Below are 20065 nucleotides of genomic sequence, written 5' to 3' on the forward strand. Positions count from 1 at the left end.
GTCACAAAGAGCCAACATAGTTTGAACACATATAGCAAATTAAACGCAATAAGGATAATGTCATGCAAAAAAAAAGCTTTCACACCATAAAGAAACAACATCACTTCATACATGTCACAAAGAAGCAACATAGTTTGAACACATATAGTAAATTATACACAATAAGGATAATGCCATGCACAAACAAAAGGATTTTGAACTAATGACATAACTCATGCTATGACTAGCAACTGCAGGAATGAATGCAAATTAAATACATAATAAAAACAATATACATGCACGACATGCATTACAAGAAGTACAGGACTAGAATGAGACAACAGAGGTTTATTGGCAAAAAGTACATGAGCAACTCTCCCCGTCCCATGACCCAATCATAAAGGGTTGTATTTATTGCATTTAAAGACGATTTTTCATGTACATTGAGTGCGTATTAACAGTTATTGTGTTATGTAATTTCTGTAAAATTTGATTTTCGTGGGAAACAATATAAACTGTTTAACTCTTGAAATCATGTTGACCGGCATTAATTGAGACCGGTTTGACTCATTTTAAACTTATTAAAGGGAAATAATTTCAGTTTCATTTTAAAGAAAACAATAAGAAATCAAATTTCAGCATCATGGCTGAAAATAATGATGCAAATACCACATCATCGTCATCTGTTGATGGAGCAAAACCTGAAATTGCAGAGAAAGACGAAGTCTTTGACGAATTTTATACCGAGGTTTGATGACAAGTTTTGTTTATTCCTTGTGTAAATATCCGGATGAACTAATAATCCGGACAAAATGTTAAGTTCATGATTTGTGTATAAATCATGGGTAGTATCTGTATTGAAAGATCTGAGGTCACAAGAGTGATAAGATTCTGCACAACATTTGAAGGTTGACAATCGTGCTAGTGTGTTGACAATTTAATTATTATTCAGAACATTTCTCAGTTTCTTAGTTTTAAATCATTCATATCTGGTTTTATTTCAGGTGAAGGCAATTGAAGAACATGACTCAGTTTTGACATCAAAGCAACAGCTTGATAGGCTGAATCGTCCTGGATCAACATACTTTAATTTAAACCCATTTGATGCAAGTTCAATCATAACTTTGTCAGATCATATATGTACTATTGTTTTACAAATGTATCCATTTGATTACTGGCTTAGGGCAAATAATCAGTGTATTATTTGGTCTTTAACATGTGGGCATTGCAATTTCTTCTATCTTTTTTTGCGAGTTAGGACTCAAAATTTACTTGCTGTAACAGCAAATAGTCATATTTTATCATAAGACCGTGTCAGTTTACCCCCGACAGCATTTTTTTATCCCCCAAAAAATCCTGTTTAACACTATTTGGCCGCGATTTAGATCGCAAATGTATTGATTAAAATAATGCCATTCAAAGCAATGTATTACTGGTAATTATAGACCAAATCGGCAGAGTTGCCTTTACACATGTTAATCTCTTTTGTTCAAACACCGCAGACAGCAGTCTACACAATAGGTGAGTAGACGTGCTATGCGTGTTTTCATAACACCCAACACCAGGGTCTTCCCCAGGCCATTTAAGCGCCCCTTGCCGGGGCGCTTGAATTTCGAAATCAGAGTCCCCGGGGCGCTTGAAATTTTCCGATCAGTGTATTCTTCAGTAAAAGAAAGTGGAGATTGTCCAAAAAAATCAAGGTTTCCCTATCAGTGTATCAATATTCCCTGTTTTAAAAGAGCACTCGGTACCTACTTTCACAAGTAATCGCCATAAACACCACATGGGGTAATGGATAATCCACTGATAAGAGAATAGCATGACGCGCGTATCGATTATTCTAGCCACATTACACGGTCATTAATGTATCTGGTAACTTTCCAGTCGTCAAACTGTGAAGTTCATTGTCCAATCGGTTACGCGAATGCTTATGAGGGCGGGGTTAACTATCGACCATTATTTTTGATTGACGTCGGGCATGAAGTAAGAGTTTATCGCAGCTTGATTAGTAAGAAGTTGTACCATTTGAGTAATATAAACCGGTAATTAGTACAGTACAAAACATTAAATACGGTTTAGGGCATCATCATCACACCTTTTTACTGTAAACAAGTGTTACCTATGACTCATAATTAATGCGAGAAATTAATTGCAAGTGGTAAACAATTAATTATTATAGCGAGTAAGTTGTGCAAATGACTCCCGGTTACAATTATGTGATAACAATTTATTTAATTCCAGTACATGTATATTTCAACATGTCCATTTATAGAACTGATTAACCTCGTTTTTCTGACATTTATTCGACACGTAATGCGCTTTAACAAATTTTCGTTGAATTAATTAGGCACACTTGTAAATGTTTCGTCCGATAATCGATAGTTAGAAGACTGATGATGGCAACCGGCCGTGATCCTCGTGGACAACGTGAATTTCATGCATAATTCCGTCAAAACATTTTTTCGACTCGTAAAGTGTTTAAACAAATTATCGTTGAATTTGTAACGCAACGGTTAATATTTGTTGAAATCTCAAATGGGAATAATTTAATTTGTAATCCAAAACCCATTCCCGTAAGTTGATGTTAACACGTTTTTAATCCGAAACACACTTCCGAATGTAAGGCCACGACTTTTATATTTCTTGGTTTACAAAACCGCCGACCCTAATTTTTGGAAAATGGGAAAAAAAATAAAATCGGAAAATCGTCTTTTTTATATATATTTTATTCCCGACCGCACTGAAAAACGAGCGAAACGAGACAAAAAAACGATCCGGTTTGAGTACGGTTGCGAATAAAATCAAGTAAGTACAATCAACGATTGGTTTACATATATTACAGAGATCGGGATATTTTTCAATGAGACACAGTATGTACCAGTCCTTTTATGGGCACTTCTCAAAAATTATTTAATTACAGACAATAGGAAAATCAGCGTCAGTAAAATGTCGACCGCATCAAAATTTATTTCCGAGTCTGTGACGCAACTATATTGTTTAACATGTTTATTATATTAAACAAACCCGATATTATAGTAGATAAAAAAGTATTACCTTGCAATTTGATAATTAGTATAAATAATCCAATAAAACACTGCCATTATTTACGATATATGTGTTTAGGAATTTTGTAAACACGTCCGCCATAGTTTATAGGAACTGTACAGAAAGTTTGGAAATCGGAACAAATCGGTATATCTCGGAAAATCATTGATAAATGTATTTGTCGTTTTAATGCTCAGGGCCGAGTAATTTCGGCAAATCGGAACTCAACTTGCGTAAAACACTAGCTCAATTATCCGTTAAACTCCGCCTCCGTTCTCTGCAAAAGATTCGAAGGCGGAGCTATGCACGTGCTATAATTATAATTAAATTGGAGGATTGCAATTGAGAAACAAACGCACGATTGGTTCGGCATGTTGATTGCTAGACAAAGGAAGCCAATTTTGTCGGCGCGAAATTTGTCGCTTTATTGCTTCAGACAGCAAGCGGCTTTCCTTTGATGACGTCAAACTGTCAATTCACACCGACTGCACATTTTCGAAAGACTTTAACTGCATGGCTCCTTGTTTACAATTCCAGTAAAAACACTTGCTAACATTAAACTTTGGATTAAATTATCAAAATAAAGCAAAAGCCAAGTTGACAAATATGATTGTATTAAAGGGGCCTTTTCACAGATTTTGGCATTTTTTAACTTATTCATTAAATGCTTTATATTGATAAATGTAAACATTGGATCGTAAAAGCTCCAGTAAAAAATCAAGATTAAAATTTAAAAAAGGAAAAGAACAGTGCCCGGAGCAGGTTTCGAACCAGTGACCCCTGGAGTCCTGCCAGAGTCCTGAAGTAAAAACGCTTTAGCCTACTGAGCTATTCCGCCGAGTACACATGCTTGGCGTATTTTATACCTTATATAAGCAATCTTCGTAGTTTCACAAAATTTAACGACAAAAACAGAACTCTCCAAATTATTCAATCGTTTCGCGTTGCAACGCTTTATAATTTTTAGGTTTTAAAATCGTCAAAAGATGCATATAATGGCTATATTAGACCATGGTAAATGTTCAGTATTACTGTTTCCTCACAAATATCATAACTAAAACGAAAATGTGCGAATCTGAAACAACTTTTTTCAATTTTGTCAATTTACCAAAGCGTGAAAAGATCCCTTTAATTCGCGTCAGTTCAAATAAGACGTTTTGCTTTGTAAATCAACGAGTTTTCATGACAACAACAACTTTACCGCGACGACGCGGGGATCGATCTACCTCGATTTTTTTTCATGGACGATGTCATAAGTCCAATAAGAGCAAACACATACTTTGTGTATGAGTAGTTTATCTTATATAAGATTTATGCAACGGGCATCGCATTGCGTAATGGTGCGCATCGAATTACGGAAATGAAGCGCAGTTTTTCGTTTTAATGGGAGAAGAACGCATGTCATTTAATGGAGTGTTTAAAATTGCCTGATGTTACAAAAGGTGCTTTTAGGTGACTCATTTCATTTGAAGATATAGATGTGTTTCATTGCATAATTTGATTTTTCGTCTCTGTGTTAAGGTTATAAAAGATATGATGTCTTTGTTCTGATGTTATTAGTATTAACTTATTTTTCCAATGTTTTTTTTTTTTTTTTTTTTTTTTCGACCGCCCGATGGACCATTTTCAAAATAATTTTTGTAAACCAATAAAAAAAAAAGTCGTGGCCTAAATGTAACCGCAACGTTAAATATTTTTGCTTCAAATTAGCAGTGCAAATTTATTTTGTGTCGAATCTTTTTCTCAATTAAAAAGAGCGCGAAAATTTTGCAGCATGTACAACGTCGCGTCTATTGCATACAAATGGCGTGTATTGAGCGTTTTAACAAGCACACAACAGGTCAGGGGATTGACGCATATTCAGAGGCAATATTTCATCAAATCTATAAATAGTCACTTAAAAAATGGCAAGGTTTGTGTTAAAGAAATTACTTAAAGCTTTTATCGTAAATATTTACCAGAAAGAGATTGATAAAAACGGAATAAACGGGATTATCGGGTAATAAATAGAAACTTGAAAAATAGTAAGTATACAGTAATAGAGTCGGGTTGAAACGGATGTATTGGGAGTCGTTCGAGTCGGGATTTTACTATCTGTGCGGAAAAGTTTTAAAGCAATTAAACAATATAAAAAATATATATTTTTAAATGACTGGGGGATTTTTTTGAAGAGTCATAGCGCACCAAATGACGTCTTTTGACGCTGTTTTTCTTTAAGTTATAACGCACCACAGAACGTGAATTGACACGTTAAATTTACAAAAAAATCTACGCCGGGAGGGGACACCCCTCCCAATCCCACCCCGATCAGCCCCGGGGCGCCTGAAAAAATTCCTGGGGAAGGCACTGAACACTTAATCCAGTTCTGTCCAGATGTTTTCTTGAATCAGTATACAGTACAATTACTGTCTCAATAATAACTCAACTAAAAGATCGTAAAGATAAAGATACAGCGTATTTGATTTGAAATTAATTTAGAGGAAATATCAAATTATTCGCGATATAATTGTGTTAAAAAATACCAAAGAAACTTTTAACAGAAATCAACAGAATTCAATGTTCTCTGCGCTTCAAAGTTTGTATCAAATAATCAATACACGCACACTTTACATGCGTATACCTTGACCTTGTACATTGCCACATAATTTTCGTGCTTTTTTGTCAGGTAATATACATGATGACTATATTGGAAGCATTTGTCAACGTCGTGTTAACATCTGTAGTGTGTTTCGGATTACAAATTATTATTCTCATTTGGGAATTTAACAGAACATTTATACTTGTGTTATATTTGTTATGAATTAAATATTGATTTGTTAAAACACTTTACGTGTCGAAAAAAATGTTTTGATAATATTATGCATTAAAAGCACAATTTCCAGGAGGATAACACTCGTTGGCTATCATCAGTCTCTTACGTAACTTGCCATGGTTTTATCGCGGAGAAGTACACTGTTCGGACCAATTAATGTGGTACAGTGACATGGGGTTATTGACGCATATCTGATTCACACTGTTGCCACCAGTTAATATCAGATCCTACAGATAAAAAAAATTCCCGACCTACCGACCCTCATTTTTTTTAGCTGTAACCTGAAACAAACATGTTTTTTTTTAATGCCTAAAACTACCATTTGTTGTAAAAGGAATACAGTTAAATTACTAGTCCTTTTAGGATAAATAGATTTGTTCCTTTGAACTATATGTACCTAGAACATTTTTTAGCACTTGAACATTTAACTATAAGTGTTGAACAAGTAAATATTTTGATGCAATAACCCCCTTTAAACCTTTCAAGATTAAATCATTTTTGTATCCTTGTCAGGTGCTACAATGCGACCCGGACACCCCAATGGCAGATCTAAAAAAGAAGTTCAGACAGGTAAAATCCAAACTGTGTCATCCTGTTATATATGTAATGGAATCAATTCTCATTTCCAGCCATGATGTACAATTATTATTAATGCAGTAATGTTATGTAATTGCATTTTAGCTATATTCAATCTTCATAAAAATCTCAAGATAATATGGCAATTACCTCAGTTTTCATGCCCTCCTTTGAAGAAGACGACATATACCTATGCTGTCACACTGGATATCTGTGTGAAGCTTACTGTCTCAGACATCATCATGTCTTTGCAGTGTATTGATGGATTTTGAATTTTTCACAAAGGTTTACCACCATAAGATGAAATGTCATGTGAAAACCTTTTGCTCTATCTATAATGTCAAGGTCACACTAAGAAGTCAATGGTCAGATTTGACAATAAAACAGCTTGTTTTTCACAGTTGAGTTTTAAGACAAAAGTGGACTTTGGTGGTATCCGTGACGTATGGACACATGTCTTGTTATTTTAAGAAACTTACTGTGTGTAGAAATTATAGATTTCTTTTAAGTTTTATGCCAAAATAAAATAATTCTTCTTTACCTTAGTCAATTTTCTTTGCCCAACTGTGTAATGTACCTGTACCAGCCCAATTGGGAAAAATTAGCACTTAAAACTCTGACATTGGGAAAATTTGCTTCATGGAGTCTTCAGATTAGGAAATTGGTGTATTTGCTAACAAATAGTTTAAAATTGATAACTAAGTGTTGTCAAGTTGTCATGATGATATTTACTTAGGTTCAAGCCAAAGAACTGCATAGAAAAATTAACTAAATGTTGCATTTTATTTACACTTTTTTTTGTGTTGGAAACCTTTAGCTGTTTTTTTTTCGGGCAGCAATTGGGAAATGTGTAGTTTTTTTGTTACTTTATAAAGAAGGCAAAAAAATTGCTGAAGTGTACTTACTTGATTTACTCCAGCAGCATAACATGTTATGGCATTTTTTTGAAACTAAGCTATTTATACTCCCAAGTTTATTATTCACATAATTTCAATGCGTTTTGCTGTACTTTTGTTTCTTTTTATCGATATATAGACATAGAATTGGGCTTGTCTTTCCGTCTGTCAGTACTTCCGTTTATCTGTCACAAAACTTTTAGAGATCAACATGAAACTGTATAGGTGTATAGATATCAATGAGAAGAAGTACCATGCACAAGAACCTTTACCCTACATTTTCTTAAATAAGAATTATTGCCCTTTGTGTGTTTTTTGTATGATGAATTTTTTCAGGGCTATATCTCAGATACCATGCAAGATTTCAACATGAAACTTCATTTGTGTATTGATATTAATGAGCAGAAGTGCCTTGCTTAAGAACCATAACCCTTCTGTTTCTTGAATAAGAGTTATTGCCCTTGGTTGTTTTTGTATGATGGAACATTTCAGTGCTATATCTCAGATATGATATAACTGTTCGACATGAAACTTCATGGGTGTGTAGAAATCAATGGGAAGAAGTGCCATTCACAAGAACCATAACCCTGCACTTTCTTATCTAAGAGTTATTGCACTTTCTTGTTTTTTGTATGATGTAACATTTCAGGGCTATATATCAGATATGCAACAAGATTTCAACATGATACTTAATGGATGTGTAGATATCAATGAGAAGAATTGCAATTCACAAAAACAATTACCCTACACTTAATTATTACATTTTAATCATTACTCTTCATTTAATGATTCTACTGTATATCAAGAGATTTGCACAGATCCATAAAGACAGTTTATTTGGTGGGGAAAAACAATTCAACGGATGTGCTTGTTTTAAGTGTTTCTGGTCTTAGGAATTGTGAAAAAAATAGATAAAATTCATTAGAATTCTAATCAATCTTCAGTTTAATGTATTAACTGTGTATTAATATTATTTTGCAGATGTCACTATTGGTACATCCTGATAAGAATCCCGATGACAAAGATAGGTCACAGGTAGCTTTTGAAGGTAAGCTTTGATAAATTTGATAGGTCACAGGTAGCTTTTGAAGGTTAGCCTTGATAAATTAGATAGGTCACAGGTAGCTTTTGAACCGAAGCCTTAATAAATTAAAAAGATCACAGTTAGCTTTTGAAGGTAAGCCTTGATTTATGAGATAGGTCACAGGTAGCTTTTGAAGGTTAGCCTTGATAAATTAGATAGGTCACAGGTAGCTTTTGAAGATAAGCCTTGATAAATTAGATAGGTCACAGGTAGCTTTTGAAGGTAAGCCTTGATAAATTAGATAGCTCACAGTAGCTTTAAAAGGTTAGCCTTGATAAATTAAAAGGTCACAGGTAGCTTTTAAAGGTAAGCCTTGATAAATTAGAAAGGTCACAAGTAGCTTTTGATGGTAAGCCTTGATAAATTAGGTAGGTCACAGGTAGCTTTTGGAGGTAAGCCTTGATAAATGTGGCCTTTTTCTGTCCAGCCATTGAAGTGGTGAATAGATTTTAATTCCTATATGAACAAAAGATTGATACATTGTCTGGTTGAAGGCAAGTGGATGAAAATAATGTTTAAACCAAATACATTCCTGAGTCAATTGGAATATTGCAATATGCTGGAAGGACTCAATTAATACTTATTGATGCTGATATATTTGTCAATTGATAATGGGACAGTGGGGGGGGGGTGTCATGTTGAAAGTTAAGTTAAAAAGGTAGCTTTTTGTTTGTTGCAGCTGTAAACAAGGCATACAAAACATTGCAGAATGAAGAAGGCATGAAGCGATGCAGGGAGATAATAGACGAGGCCAAGATCCGGGTGGATGAAATGGTAGGTAAAGCATTTGTAGTCATGCCAACCCCCAACCCCAGACCTGCAGTAAATAGACTGGGTTTTACAGAACAGTCTGTCTATAGACACAAACTTGTAAGGCCTTGTTCTCCTAAGCTTTTCAATACAATAATACTACTTTTTGTTATGTTTTGTTTCATATAATATTATGTTGTACATGTGAATTTTGTATTTATCATATGATCGAAATTGATAAAATTATGATTTTCAAGCAACTCATAGAAGTTACAAGCAACACGGGATTGCAATTGAATCTCTTATTTTTCTGGAAACAACTGTTTAAAGGGGCCTGTTCACAGATTTTAGCATGTTTTGAAGTTTGTCATTAAATGTGTTAAATTGATAAAAGTGCAACCGCGCGTTTGTAATATGAAGTCCCCACACTGATCCGACATTTTTCTAACCGTTCCTTTTTCTAATATGGCTATAGTAGCTAAAGTAAAACCTTGTTAACTCTGTAGAAGTTATACTTTTTGTCCAATCTTCATTTCAAGTTTGAAAATGGTTCGGATCTTTTGAAAAACATAACTGCCATACAGGGTCCGGACAGTTTTCCTTATATGGCTATAGTTAAACCTTGTTTACACTCTAAAAGTCAAATTTATGGTCCAATATAAATGAAACATGGTCAATTTTCTTTACATGGCTATGTTAGGTCTAGTTTAGAATAGTCTAGTTGTTTGGTCTCAGATGAGCACCTTAGGGCCCATGGCCTTTTTGTTGATATTTCTGCTTCATCCCTGGCAAAATGATTGCATAATTAGAAACGTTTACGGCATACATGTGCACAATGAGCTGTCTTGTGAGTAACAACTTGTTGAACAAGATACTGTTTGCTTGCAAAAGTATCTCTCAACACAAATCTGTATGAAATTCTCTTAAAATAGTTTGGTAAAGACAAGCACATTGTTGGGTCTTCATTTTTGTTTATTCATGTTTATATTTAAATTAAGCAAATCAGTGGTTATTGATTTATAGAGACAAGTTTTGCTGTGGTCTCATTTAATTGTGTTGACACGATATTTTGTGGTATTTTCATTCTGTCTTAAATGTCGTGGATTGTTTTATATTATATATATTTATGATGTATGATATAAAACGTTAAACATAAGTGTTTGTAAGCATAGAATTTCGTCAATAAGTTGACCCACTAAATCCTTCATAAATTGTGTCCGACAAATAAGTACCACATTTATTGGTACTTACTTTTTTATTGTAGATTAAAGTCCAAAGGAAGAAGTTGAAAAAAGAAGGGAAGCCAACAATTGTACCAGAAGATGATATAGAAAAAGTAAGTGATTGTATTTTAATTGGATGTTTTCTTGTTTTAAGAACAATATGCCAATTCTATAGTGTTTTTGTTTTAGGCCTGTCTGTCATTGTATGTGTGTGTGTGTCCCAAAACTTTAACCAAAACTTTAACCTTCTTCATAACTTTTGCAATATTGAACATAGCAACTTGAAATTTGACATGCATGTGTATCTCATGTAGCTGCACATTTTGAGTGTTGAAAGGTCAAGGTCATCCTTCAAGGTCAAAGGTCAAAAAGAAATATTCAAAAACTTTAACCAAAACTTTAACCTTAACCAAAACTTTAACCTTCTTCATAACTTTTGCAATATTGAACGTAGCAACTTCATATTTGGCATGCATGTGTATCTCATGGAGTTGCTTATTTTGAGTGGTGAAAGGTCAAGGTCATCCTTCAAGGTCAAAGGTAAAAAAAGAAATTCAAAGCGGCGCATTAGGGGGCATTGTGTTTCTGACAAACACATCTCTTGTTAAAAACATTGGTTTGCCCGTCTGGGCCCAGTTAAAAATAATGGTTAATGATTAACATTGTAAATTTATAGTGACAATAATGTTTAATGATTAACATGGTAAATTAATAGTGCACAGAATTTAGACTCGTCTGAAGCTTTTGTTTGCAACTCCACGTACATTTCTAGGTGGATCTCATTCAAACTTCAACAGTTAATTAACCTTAATGATCTAAAAGAATTTTGACTTCAACAACTTTCGACAGACTTTGAGAGAAGATTTTGGTAAACATTTTGAAAAACTACAAATGATTATAAAAAGGCTTTATTCAAAGTTATTCTTAAGCTTATATTTGTTGAAAAATACTGACTAAGTGTTCTAACCAACTTGATAGGTGCCAACTGGTAGTAAAAAATATTTATTGTAACTGGACTGGCTGTGTTTCAGTATAAGCATGCAGTTTATGTACAGACCTGCAAGCTGTTTGCGGACCTGGAGAGACTGAGGATTGAGAAGGAAACAAAAGACATGCATGAACGGTGCGATGGATTTACTACTGGCCGTATTTAATATGGACTACATTAATATGATCTTTTAATACTGTAAAATATAATTTGTTGGGGAACTTAATTTTCATTGATTGTTTGGTTTGTCTGAACCACAAATTTGGGTTTCTGACAAATATGTGGGTTAGCTATTTTTTATGGCAGTTGAATCCTTGGGTTTATTAAGGTGTATGACTACACACACGCAATCTAAACAGTGTTTTAACAGCATATTGAAGGATTATAATTTAGAAGAGGCTATTTCTATGCATGTGCAGAACTGTTTTTTTTCGTTTCAAACCTTTTAAAGATGGAAATATGTTATTTCTTAAACTTGTATACATCACACCCAGTAAAATTGTGTGACTGTGGCCCAGCAAAAAAGGTGTTTATCTGTGGCCGCGGATAATGAAGGTCACAATATTACAGGTGTCTTGTTCTGAGAAAACTGGGCATAATGCATGTGCGTAAAGTGTCGTCCTAGATTAGCCTGTGCAGTCCGCACAGGCTAATCAGGGACGACCCTTTCCGCCTAAACAAGGTTTCCGGTAAAAAGGACTTCCTTATAAAAGGAAAAATACCATTAAAGCGGAAAGTGTCGTCCCTGATTAGCCTGTGCGGACTGCACAGGCTAATCTGGGACGACACTTTACGCACATGCATTTTGCCCAATTTTCACAGAACACGACACACAGTATTGGGCTTGTTTTGACACAGCCGTTTGTCATCCCAGCAGCTTGGGCAATCGAAGGGTAGCTGTGGTGTAGCAGATATTGTGTCCGCATTGCAACAAATTGGTCATGGGTTTAGCCTCCTCTGTGGGAGAATTATTTTTATTAAACACAAAGACACCAGACATTGGACTCGACAGTGTCTCAATAAGCCTAAGGCTTTTGCTGCCATTCAAGTTAAAATAAAGAGGGTTTAGCCTATTGGAAAGGAATTGTTTGTAGAGTTGCTTTACTTAAAATATCTATGAAAAAAAGCAAAAACTCAAAAAGAAAAAAGTGATGCTAAACATGGTTTTAAACCTGCTTTACCTAAATCTTGTTAATGCTTTTATGTTTTTAGAAAGAGGAAAGCCGAGGAGGAAGAAACTGAGAAGGAAAAAGAACAGGTGCAAAAAGAGTGGAACAAGAACTTTGAGGTAAGTTCTATCAACAAAATGCAAAAGTATAAAGTGACATAAAGACTAGTTAAATCCTTTTTGATTTTTCTGAGCACAAAGTGCTCACTATTGTGAGCAATCCGCATTCAGTATCCATCACAGTGAGATGTGCTTCGTCAACTTTAAGCAAGTTACCATTTTAATAAGCCCGTTTTGAAAAAAGTCGTATTATAGTTTCACCCTTGGCGGCGGGCAGGCGGCGTCCACAGCAGTGTCCGCTCTCATATTCAAATAGTTTTCATCCAATCTTCACCAAACTTGGTCAAAAGTTGTATCTTGACAATATCTAGGTCAAGTTCGAATATGGGTATTGCCGGGTCATAAACTAGGTCACGAGGTCACTTAGTTCATTTCAAGGATTAAGCATGGTGTCCGCTCTCTAATTGAAGTAGTTTTCATTCGATCTTCACCAAATTTGGTCAGAAGTTGTGTCTAAGTGATATCTAGGTCAAGTTCAAATACTGGTCATGTCGGGTCAAAAACTAGGTCACGAGGTCACTTAGTGCATTTCAAGCATTTAGCATGGTGTCCAAAACCTTCAAACGGGGGTATCTTGTGACAGTTTGGCACTCTTGTTTACTGTATTTTGATTAAGCTAGGTGTGAATGTTAACTTGACAATATCTAGGATAATATTGAATCTGGGTCATAAGATTGAATCTGGGTCAAAGATTGAATCTGGGTTAAGTGTTTCCAACAACTTGGTCTACAAGTCAAATGTTTAGAAAATCTATTAACCACTTAAGTAGCATGAACCAACAAGGTAGGCAACTCGTAATGTCACAAATTGGCAGTGAACAAAAAGTGGTACTTTATTATCTCGCTTAACATGGGTCTAAATTACGTTTAAAAGCTCTTTTCTGTTTTGATTAAACAGTCTGAAATCATCCAATAAAGAACGTCAACATATTTATCTTGCAGAACATTCAATGACAAGCGGCATGCAAGCTTTTTAGAAAATAAATATTGTAACCAAAAAAGTTTTTGTTTTTTTCGTGGTCATGGACAATGTTCCTGGCTGAAAACAATGAAATATTACTTTTAAATCATTCATGTATTAGTTTTGAGCAAGAAAGTGATAGAATATTTGTGTAAAACATAAGAATTTTTATTCAATTTTGTGTCTGCTACAATTTTACGAGTGGTTACGGGAATTACTGATTGGACAGATCGATCGACAGATATATGCCAAACGACAGAATAGCTTTCATATTTTAAGTTTATCAGCCTTGAAATCACAAAAGTATAACATGATAATCAAAATTATTAATTTATCAACCAGTAATAGTCGGTAACACCAAAATCCTCGGGCGCAACAATAGTGTTATGCAAAAACCGCGACAATTTGTTTTTCGGAAACCAACGATCGGTAATTTCCGTAACCACATGGAAAATTGCAGCTGACAAGTTTTCGTTTCTAATGTTGTCTTCAAATATTTGACCACGAAATTGTTATATACCATTACACAAATGAATAACAAGTAATATTTCCTTGAATTTGGTGAAGAACACTGGCAATAAATGTTATAAGTACGCCTCAAGGCGTAAGGCTCAACTTAAGTGCATAAATCATAGCAAAATACATCATATTTCAGTTTATCCTTCTATTCGATAAATTCATGAATTCCCATAGCTTGGTCACTCAATTTATATTTTTAGAAGTTGTGACCAATATCTGATAAAACTTTTTTTACAAATTTTAATCTTGAAACTACTATTACATAAATGTTTGTTTTGTTTGGATCAAATTCGTCAATTTTATATTTAGTTTGAAAAACATTTAGGCAAAGATTAAAATGCAAATAAATTTAGAAAATATTCCCTTTTAGTCAGCATGTTGGTTTTATCAGTCAATAACAATATCACTTCATTGAATTATTTAAAAGTTAAAACAAACATTAAATGTTTTCTGATAAAATGATTCACAACACATGTAACAGATTGATAGGAAGATATGAACTAATCAGGGTTGCTAGGTTGCCCGCCTAGAATGGTCATGTTAGTATGTAAGTACTTGATATCTAAATTTATTAGCCGTTGGGTGTTGTTAAGACATGAAATATTTAATAAAATGTCTCAAAGTGCGGAAAAAAAATTTCATTAAGTAAAGACAGGCAACTTAACTCTTAAGTGACTGAAAAGTACTTGTGCCTGAATAAAAAGTAAAATAGGCTACATGTATATGCTTGTTGAAAAAAAGTAAAGTTCTAAAATTCTGTATGAATTTTCTGATAAAAAGTGGTATTTTTAGTGATTAGAGGAGAAACATTTTCAAGAATCAACAATATAATTATAAATGTTTTGGTGAAGTTGTGCATGTCATCCAGTAATATCATAGTACCAGTTTGGGGTAAAAAAAACAATAACATTTTTTTTTTAAGTTCGTAACCCCTTGTTGCCAAAAAAAATCATGAAAAATAGAATTTTCAGAGTAACCTATTAAAACAAACATTAAATGCTTTACTAGACCCTATATATTATCTCTGTATTCATTTATCATCAATTACTTATGTTTTAAAAAATTATTGTTCCATGCTACTCATGGAACCAGTTTTTGTTAGAAAATTAATTTAAATATTTTAAAATTCGTAACCTCTTGTTGCCAACAAAATAATAAAAAAATATAATTTTCAAAGAAATCCATTAAAACAAAAAGGAAATGCCTTCTTAGACCTTAAATATTATTCCTGCAAGCATTTTACATCAATTATTTATGTTTGAAAAAATCATTGGTTCATGCTAACTTAAGATTCTTTGGTCAGAATATTTATCTTTACAATTTCTAAGACAAGTTTCATTTGAATAAAGGGTTGTAAAAAACTAGTTGATCAAGTCTCAGATAAGTCTTTGCAAAGTTCAAGTTTAGTGTATTAAAAACTAGGTCAGAATGTCTAATCTTATTTTTATGTCCCCCAGTCTATACTGAGGGACATATTGTTTTTGCCCTGTCTGTTTGTTGGTTTGTTTGTTTGCGTTAAACTTTATCATTGGCCATAACTATTGCAATATTGAAGATAGCAACTTGATATTTGGCATGCATGTGTATCTCATGGAGCTGCACATTTTGAGTGTTGAACGATAAGGTCATCCTTCAAGGTCAACGGTCAAATATATTGGGGGGGGGGACAAAGTGTTTCACAAACACATCTTGTTTTTAATAAATATTGTAAATGTTAAATTTTTATGCCCCCAACATATAGTTTTCGCAATGTCCGTCGGTCAGTCTTTCTGTCTGTCTGTTACACTTTTTGTGTCCGCTCTTTAATTCAAGTAGTTCTCATCCGATCTTCACCAAACTTGGTCAGAAGTTGTATCTTGATAATGCCTAGGCCAAGTTGAAACATGGGTCATGCAAGGCCAAAAACTAGGTCACGGGGTCACTTAGTGCGTTTCAAACATTCAGCATTGTGTTGGCTCTCTTATTATACGCCCGTTTTTAAAAACGGGACGTATTATAGTTTCACCCTTGGCGGGCGGCCTCCAAAGCAGTGTCTGCTCCCTAATTCAAATAGTTTTCATCCGATCTTCACCAAACTTGGTCATGCTGGGTCAAAAACTAGGTCACGGGGTCACTTAGTGCATTTCAAGGATTAAGCATGGTGTCCGTTCTCAAATTGAAGTAGTTTTCACTCGATCTTCACCAAATTTGGTCAGAAGTTGTGTTTAGATGATATGTAGGTAAAGTTCAAATATGGGTCCTGCCGTGTCAAAAACTAGGTCACGAGGTCACTTAGTGCATTTCAAGCATTTAGCATGATGTCCGCTCTCTAATTGAAGTAGTTTTCACCTGATCTTCACCTTATTTGGTCAGAAGTTGTGTCTAGATGATATGTAAGTCAAGTTCGAATATGGGTCATGCCGGGTCAAAAACGAGGTCACGAGGTCACATAGTGCATTTCAAGCATTTAGCATGGTGTCTGCTCTCTAATTGAAGTAGTTTTCATCTGGTCTGCACCAAATTTAGTCAGATGTTACATCTTAATGATATCTAGGTCAAGTTCAAATATGGGTCATGCCGGGTAAATAACTAGGTCACGAGGTCACTTAGTGCATTTCAAGCATTGAGCATGGTGTCTTAGACCTTCGAACGGGCGTATCTTGTGACAATTTGGCACTCTTGTTCAAGTAGTTTTCATCCGATCTTCTCCAAACTTGGTCAGAAGTTGTATCTAGATAATGTCTATGTCAAGTTTGAACATGGGCCATGCCGGGCCAAAAACTAGGTCACGGGGTGCCTTTTAAACATTCAGCATGGTGTCTGCTCTCTAATTCAAGTAGTTTTTATTAAGTAGTTGCATGTAGTGACAAAGTTACAGTTGGGGGCATCCGTGTCTTGTGAACTCATTCCTTGTTTATCTTATGACAATTGACTTATTTTAAATGTTTGTCTTGGATATTATTGTTCATTCAAACATTTACAACTTGGTCATAGAAGTCAAAGGTGACTAGATCTCATCTTTGATAATTGATATGCCTTGAAGTCAGGTGAGTGCCTTAGGACCATCAATGCACTCTAGTTTATGCGACATGCCATCACAGTCTGGTGACAGTTATATTTCATAGAATCCAACCATTATTTTAAGGTTTGTCCAAATCACAATTTTTTCTAGGCTGTTTACCCGGTAATTTGGATAATTTACAGATAGCACACAGTTTTAATGATCATACCTGATGACATCATGTGTGACACCAAGCAAAGAATGTAACCACTCTGTGCACAAAGGGTTCAATAGAGTCTTGTTCTGGGAAAACTGGGCTTAATGCATGTTTGTAAAGTGTGGTCCCAGATTAGCATGACTGTACAGTCTGCACAGGCTGATCAGGTACCATTTTGTTATATACACTGGATTTTCATATAGAAAAGACTTCCTTCACATGAAAAAGTCCATTAAAGCAGAGGTGTAGTCCCTGATTTGCCTGTGAGGACTTCACAGGCTAATCTGGGATAACTTTTTACCATTGTGAGTTAAGCCAAGTTTTTTCTAGAACAAAACTCAATATCAACACTGTATATTTTCAAAGAAAAATGTCAAGGCTTTAAGGCTGATATTTTATTTGATTTTCAGGAAAGTAGGACGGGTCGTGTTGACAGTTGGCGCCAGTTTAGCTCTCAGAAGAAATCTCACAAGAAAATGAAGGGTACCTTTAGACCGCCCAAACCTAAACTGGAAAAAAGATAGGACATTACTTATAAAATGAATGTGAACAGTTTGTGTCAAAGTAGAAATAACTAATATCCTTTTGTCCAACAACTGGAGCAGCATTGCATGAACATTTATGAGACATACACCGAATTATAGTGAAAATGTATCAAGTTTGGAATTTACGCAAAAGTGTTTAAGATAGTGCTCTGGTGTGTCACGTTTCGAACGAAACCAAACTTCAAGATGTTACAAAGAGTCTAGGGTTATAGTATTCTACTGACCTTGTTAACTATTGATTTTGGATAAAGGTGAAACTTTCAGGGGTATATTTTAACTGTAGCTGATGTGATTTTTGTGTACTGAAGTTGTTTGATGTATATTACCTATGACTGTGTACGGACAATAGACCTCCAATTAATGTTGTTGTAGTCTTCAACTGATGAGGTTGTTGGAAGTACATGATTCTGTTTATTGTAGAAAAATGGAAAAATATTGATTGTTACATCTTTTGACCTTAATTTTGCAATATAATGACATGTTTAGCCATAATGATTTTCTCACGTGAAATACATGTACACATATTTTTCATCATCGTACAAATTTTTATCAAGGGTATTGGCATGTTCATAAATATAAGAATTTGATAAGATATTGTTTTGGCGTTGTCCGTCCATCCGTCTTTCCGTCCGTCCCGAGCCATATCTTGGAAGTGCTTTGGCGGATTTCATTGAAACTTGGTATGAGTACATATATGGATAACAGGATGATGCACGCCAAATGGCATTGTACACCATCCGTTAATAACGGAGTTATGGCCCTTTTTATCTTGAAAAAATGCTTTTTTGTGTGTGTCTGGAGCCATTTCTTGGAAGTGCTTTGGCAGATTTCATCGAAACTTGTTATGAGTATATATATATATATATAAGAAGATGATGTGCGCCAAATGGCATTGTACACCATCTGTTAATATAGGAGTTATGGCCCTTTGTTTCTTGAAAAAATGCTTTTTTTAGTGTCAAATATAAAACTTTTGTGTCCAGAAGCATATTGGCGGGGGATATCAATTCAACGAATTTGCTTGTTAATTATACATTATAGTAACTTCATGTTGATCATCTGTAAATACGTCTGATTCTGATGAAGAATGAGAGTTCATGTATATCACAAAGAAGATATTTGATTTGAAAACAATGTGCTAAAACATGGACGTCTTTAGTTCTGCTTTTAAGTTCCTACACTTTTGTTGTAAGATCTGCTTTCTAAGCCCAACAGGAATTTTATTGTAGATTTGCTAGATTTTTCACTATATAAGAGAATGCCATTTTTTAGGATATGAAAAAAATTGGCCGAGTACTAACATACGATGTAACTTGACAAAAGAAAAACCTCTGGCTTAGCCTTGCAGTTTAAGAGTGCTTGTGTAACATCGTCCTGTGGACCTCTTCTAAGTTTTTTATGCCCCCGGTAGGGTGGCATATAGCAGTTGAACTGTCCCTCAGTCAATATGTCTGTATGTCAGTATGTGTGTATGTCAGTCTGTCCGTCTGTCCGAAAAAAACTTTGGCCATAACTTTTTCACTATTGAAGATGGCAACTTGATATTTGGCATGCATGTGTATCTCATGGAGCTGAACATTTTGAGTGGTGAAAGGTGAAGGTCAAGGTCATCCTTAAAGGTCAAATGTCAAATATATGGCGTCTGTCTGTCCGAAAACTTTTACATTGGCCATAACTTTTTCAATATTGATATCTGGCATGTATGTGTATCTCATGAAGCTGCACATTTTGAGTGGTGGAAGTTCAAGGTCAAGGTCATCCTTCAAGGTCAAAGGTAAAAAAAAATTGTTTTCAAAGCGGCGTTCTCATGAAGCTGCACATATAGACTGGTGGAAGTTCAAGGTCAAGGTCATCCTTCAAGGTCAAGGTCATCCTTCAGGGTCAAAGGTAAAAAAAAAAGAATTCAAAGCGGCGTTCTCATGAAGCTGCACATATCGAGTGGTGGAAGTTCAAGGTAAAAAAAAAAATCAAAGCGGCGCAATAGGGGGCATTGTGTTTCTGACGAACATATCTCTTGTTTCTATCATGACCTTAGGGTTGACAATTGCCTTCAGGGGTTACATAAATTATATACATTTATGTATCAAAATAACTTAAAATTTAAAGCTTTGCACTCATCTGTAGATATATCCCGAGGATTTCTGTAAAATTACCATAATGTGTTGATGATCGTATAGAAAGGAATGCTATTTGGGTAACCCTC

The 20065-nt window shown here is 34.7% G+C and overlaps 1 protein-coding gene across 1 annotated transcript; it reads left to right on the forward strand.

The window, feature by feature from the left end:
- Positions 1–555: 555 nt before the first annotated feature.
- LOC127848522 (dnaJ homolog subfamily C member 8-like) lies at positions 556–19010 on the forward strand. Its single transcript, XM_052381037.1, has 9 exons — positions 556–727; positions 984–1085; positions 6350–6406; positions 8290–8356; positions 9072–9166; positions 10407–10478; positions 11397–11488; positions 12566–12641; positions 17728–19010. Exons 1-9 carry the CDS (start codon positions 623–625, stop codon positions 17839–17841), a joined length of 780 nt encoding a protein of 259 aa, XP_052236997.1. The 5' UTR covers positions 556–622; the 3' UTR covers positions 17842–19010.
- The last annotated feature ends 1055 nt before the right edge of the window (positions 19011–20065 follow it).

The sequence above is a fragment of the Dreissena polymorpha genome, chromosome 1 (genome assembly GCF_020536995.1).
Source record: "Dreissena polymorpha isolate Duluth1 chromosome 1, UMN_Dpol_1.0, whole genome shotgun sequence".
Classification (NCBI taxonomy): Eukaryota; Metazoa; Mollusca; class Bivalvia; order Myida; family Dreissenidae; genus Dreissena; species Dreissena polymorpha.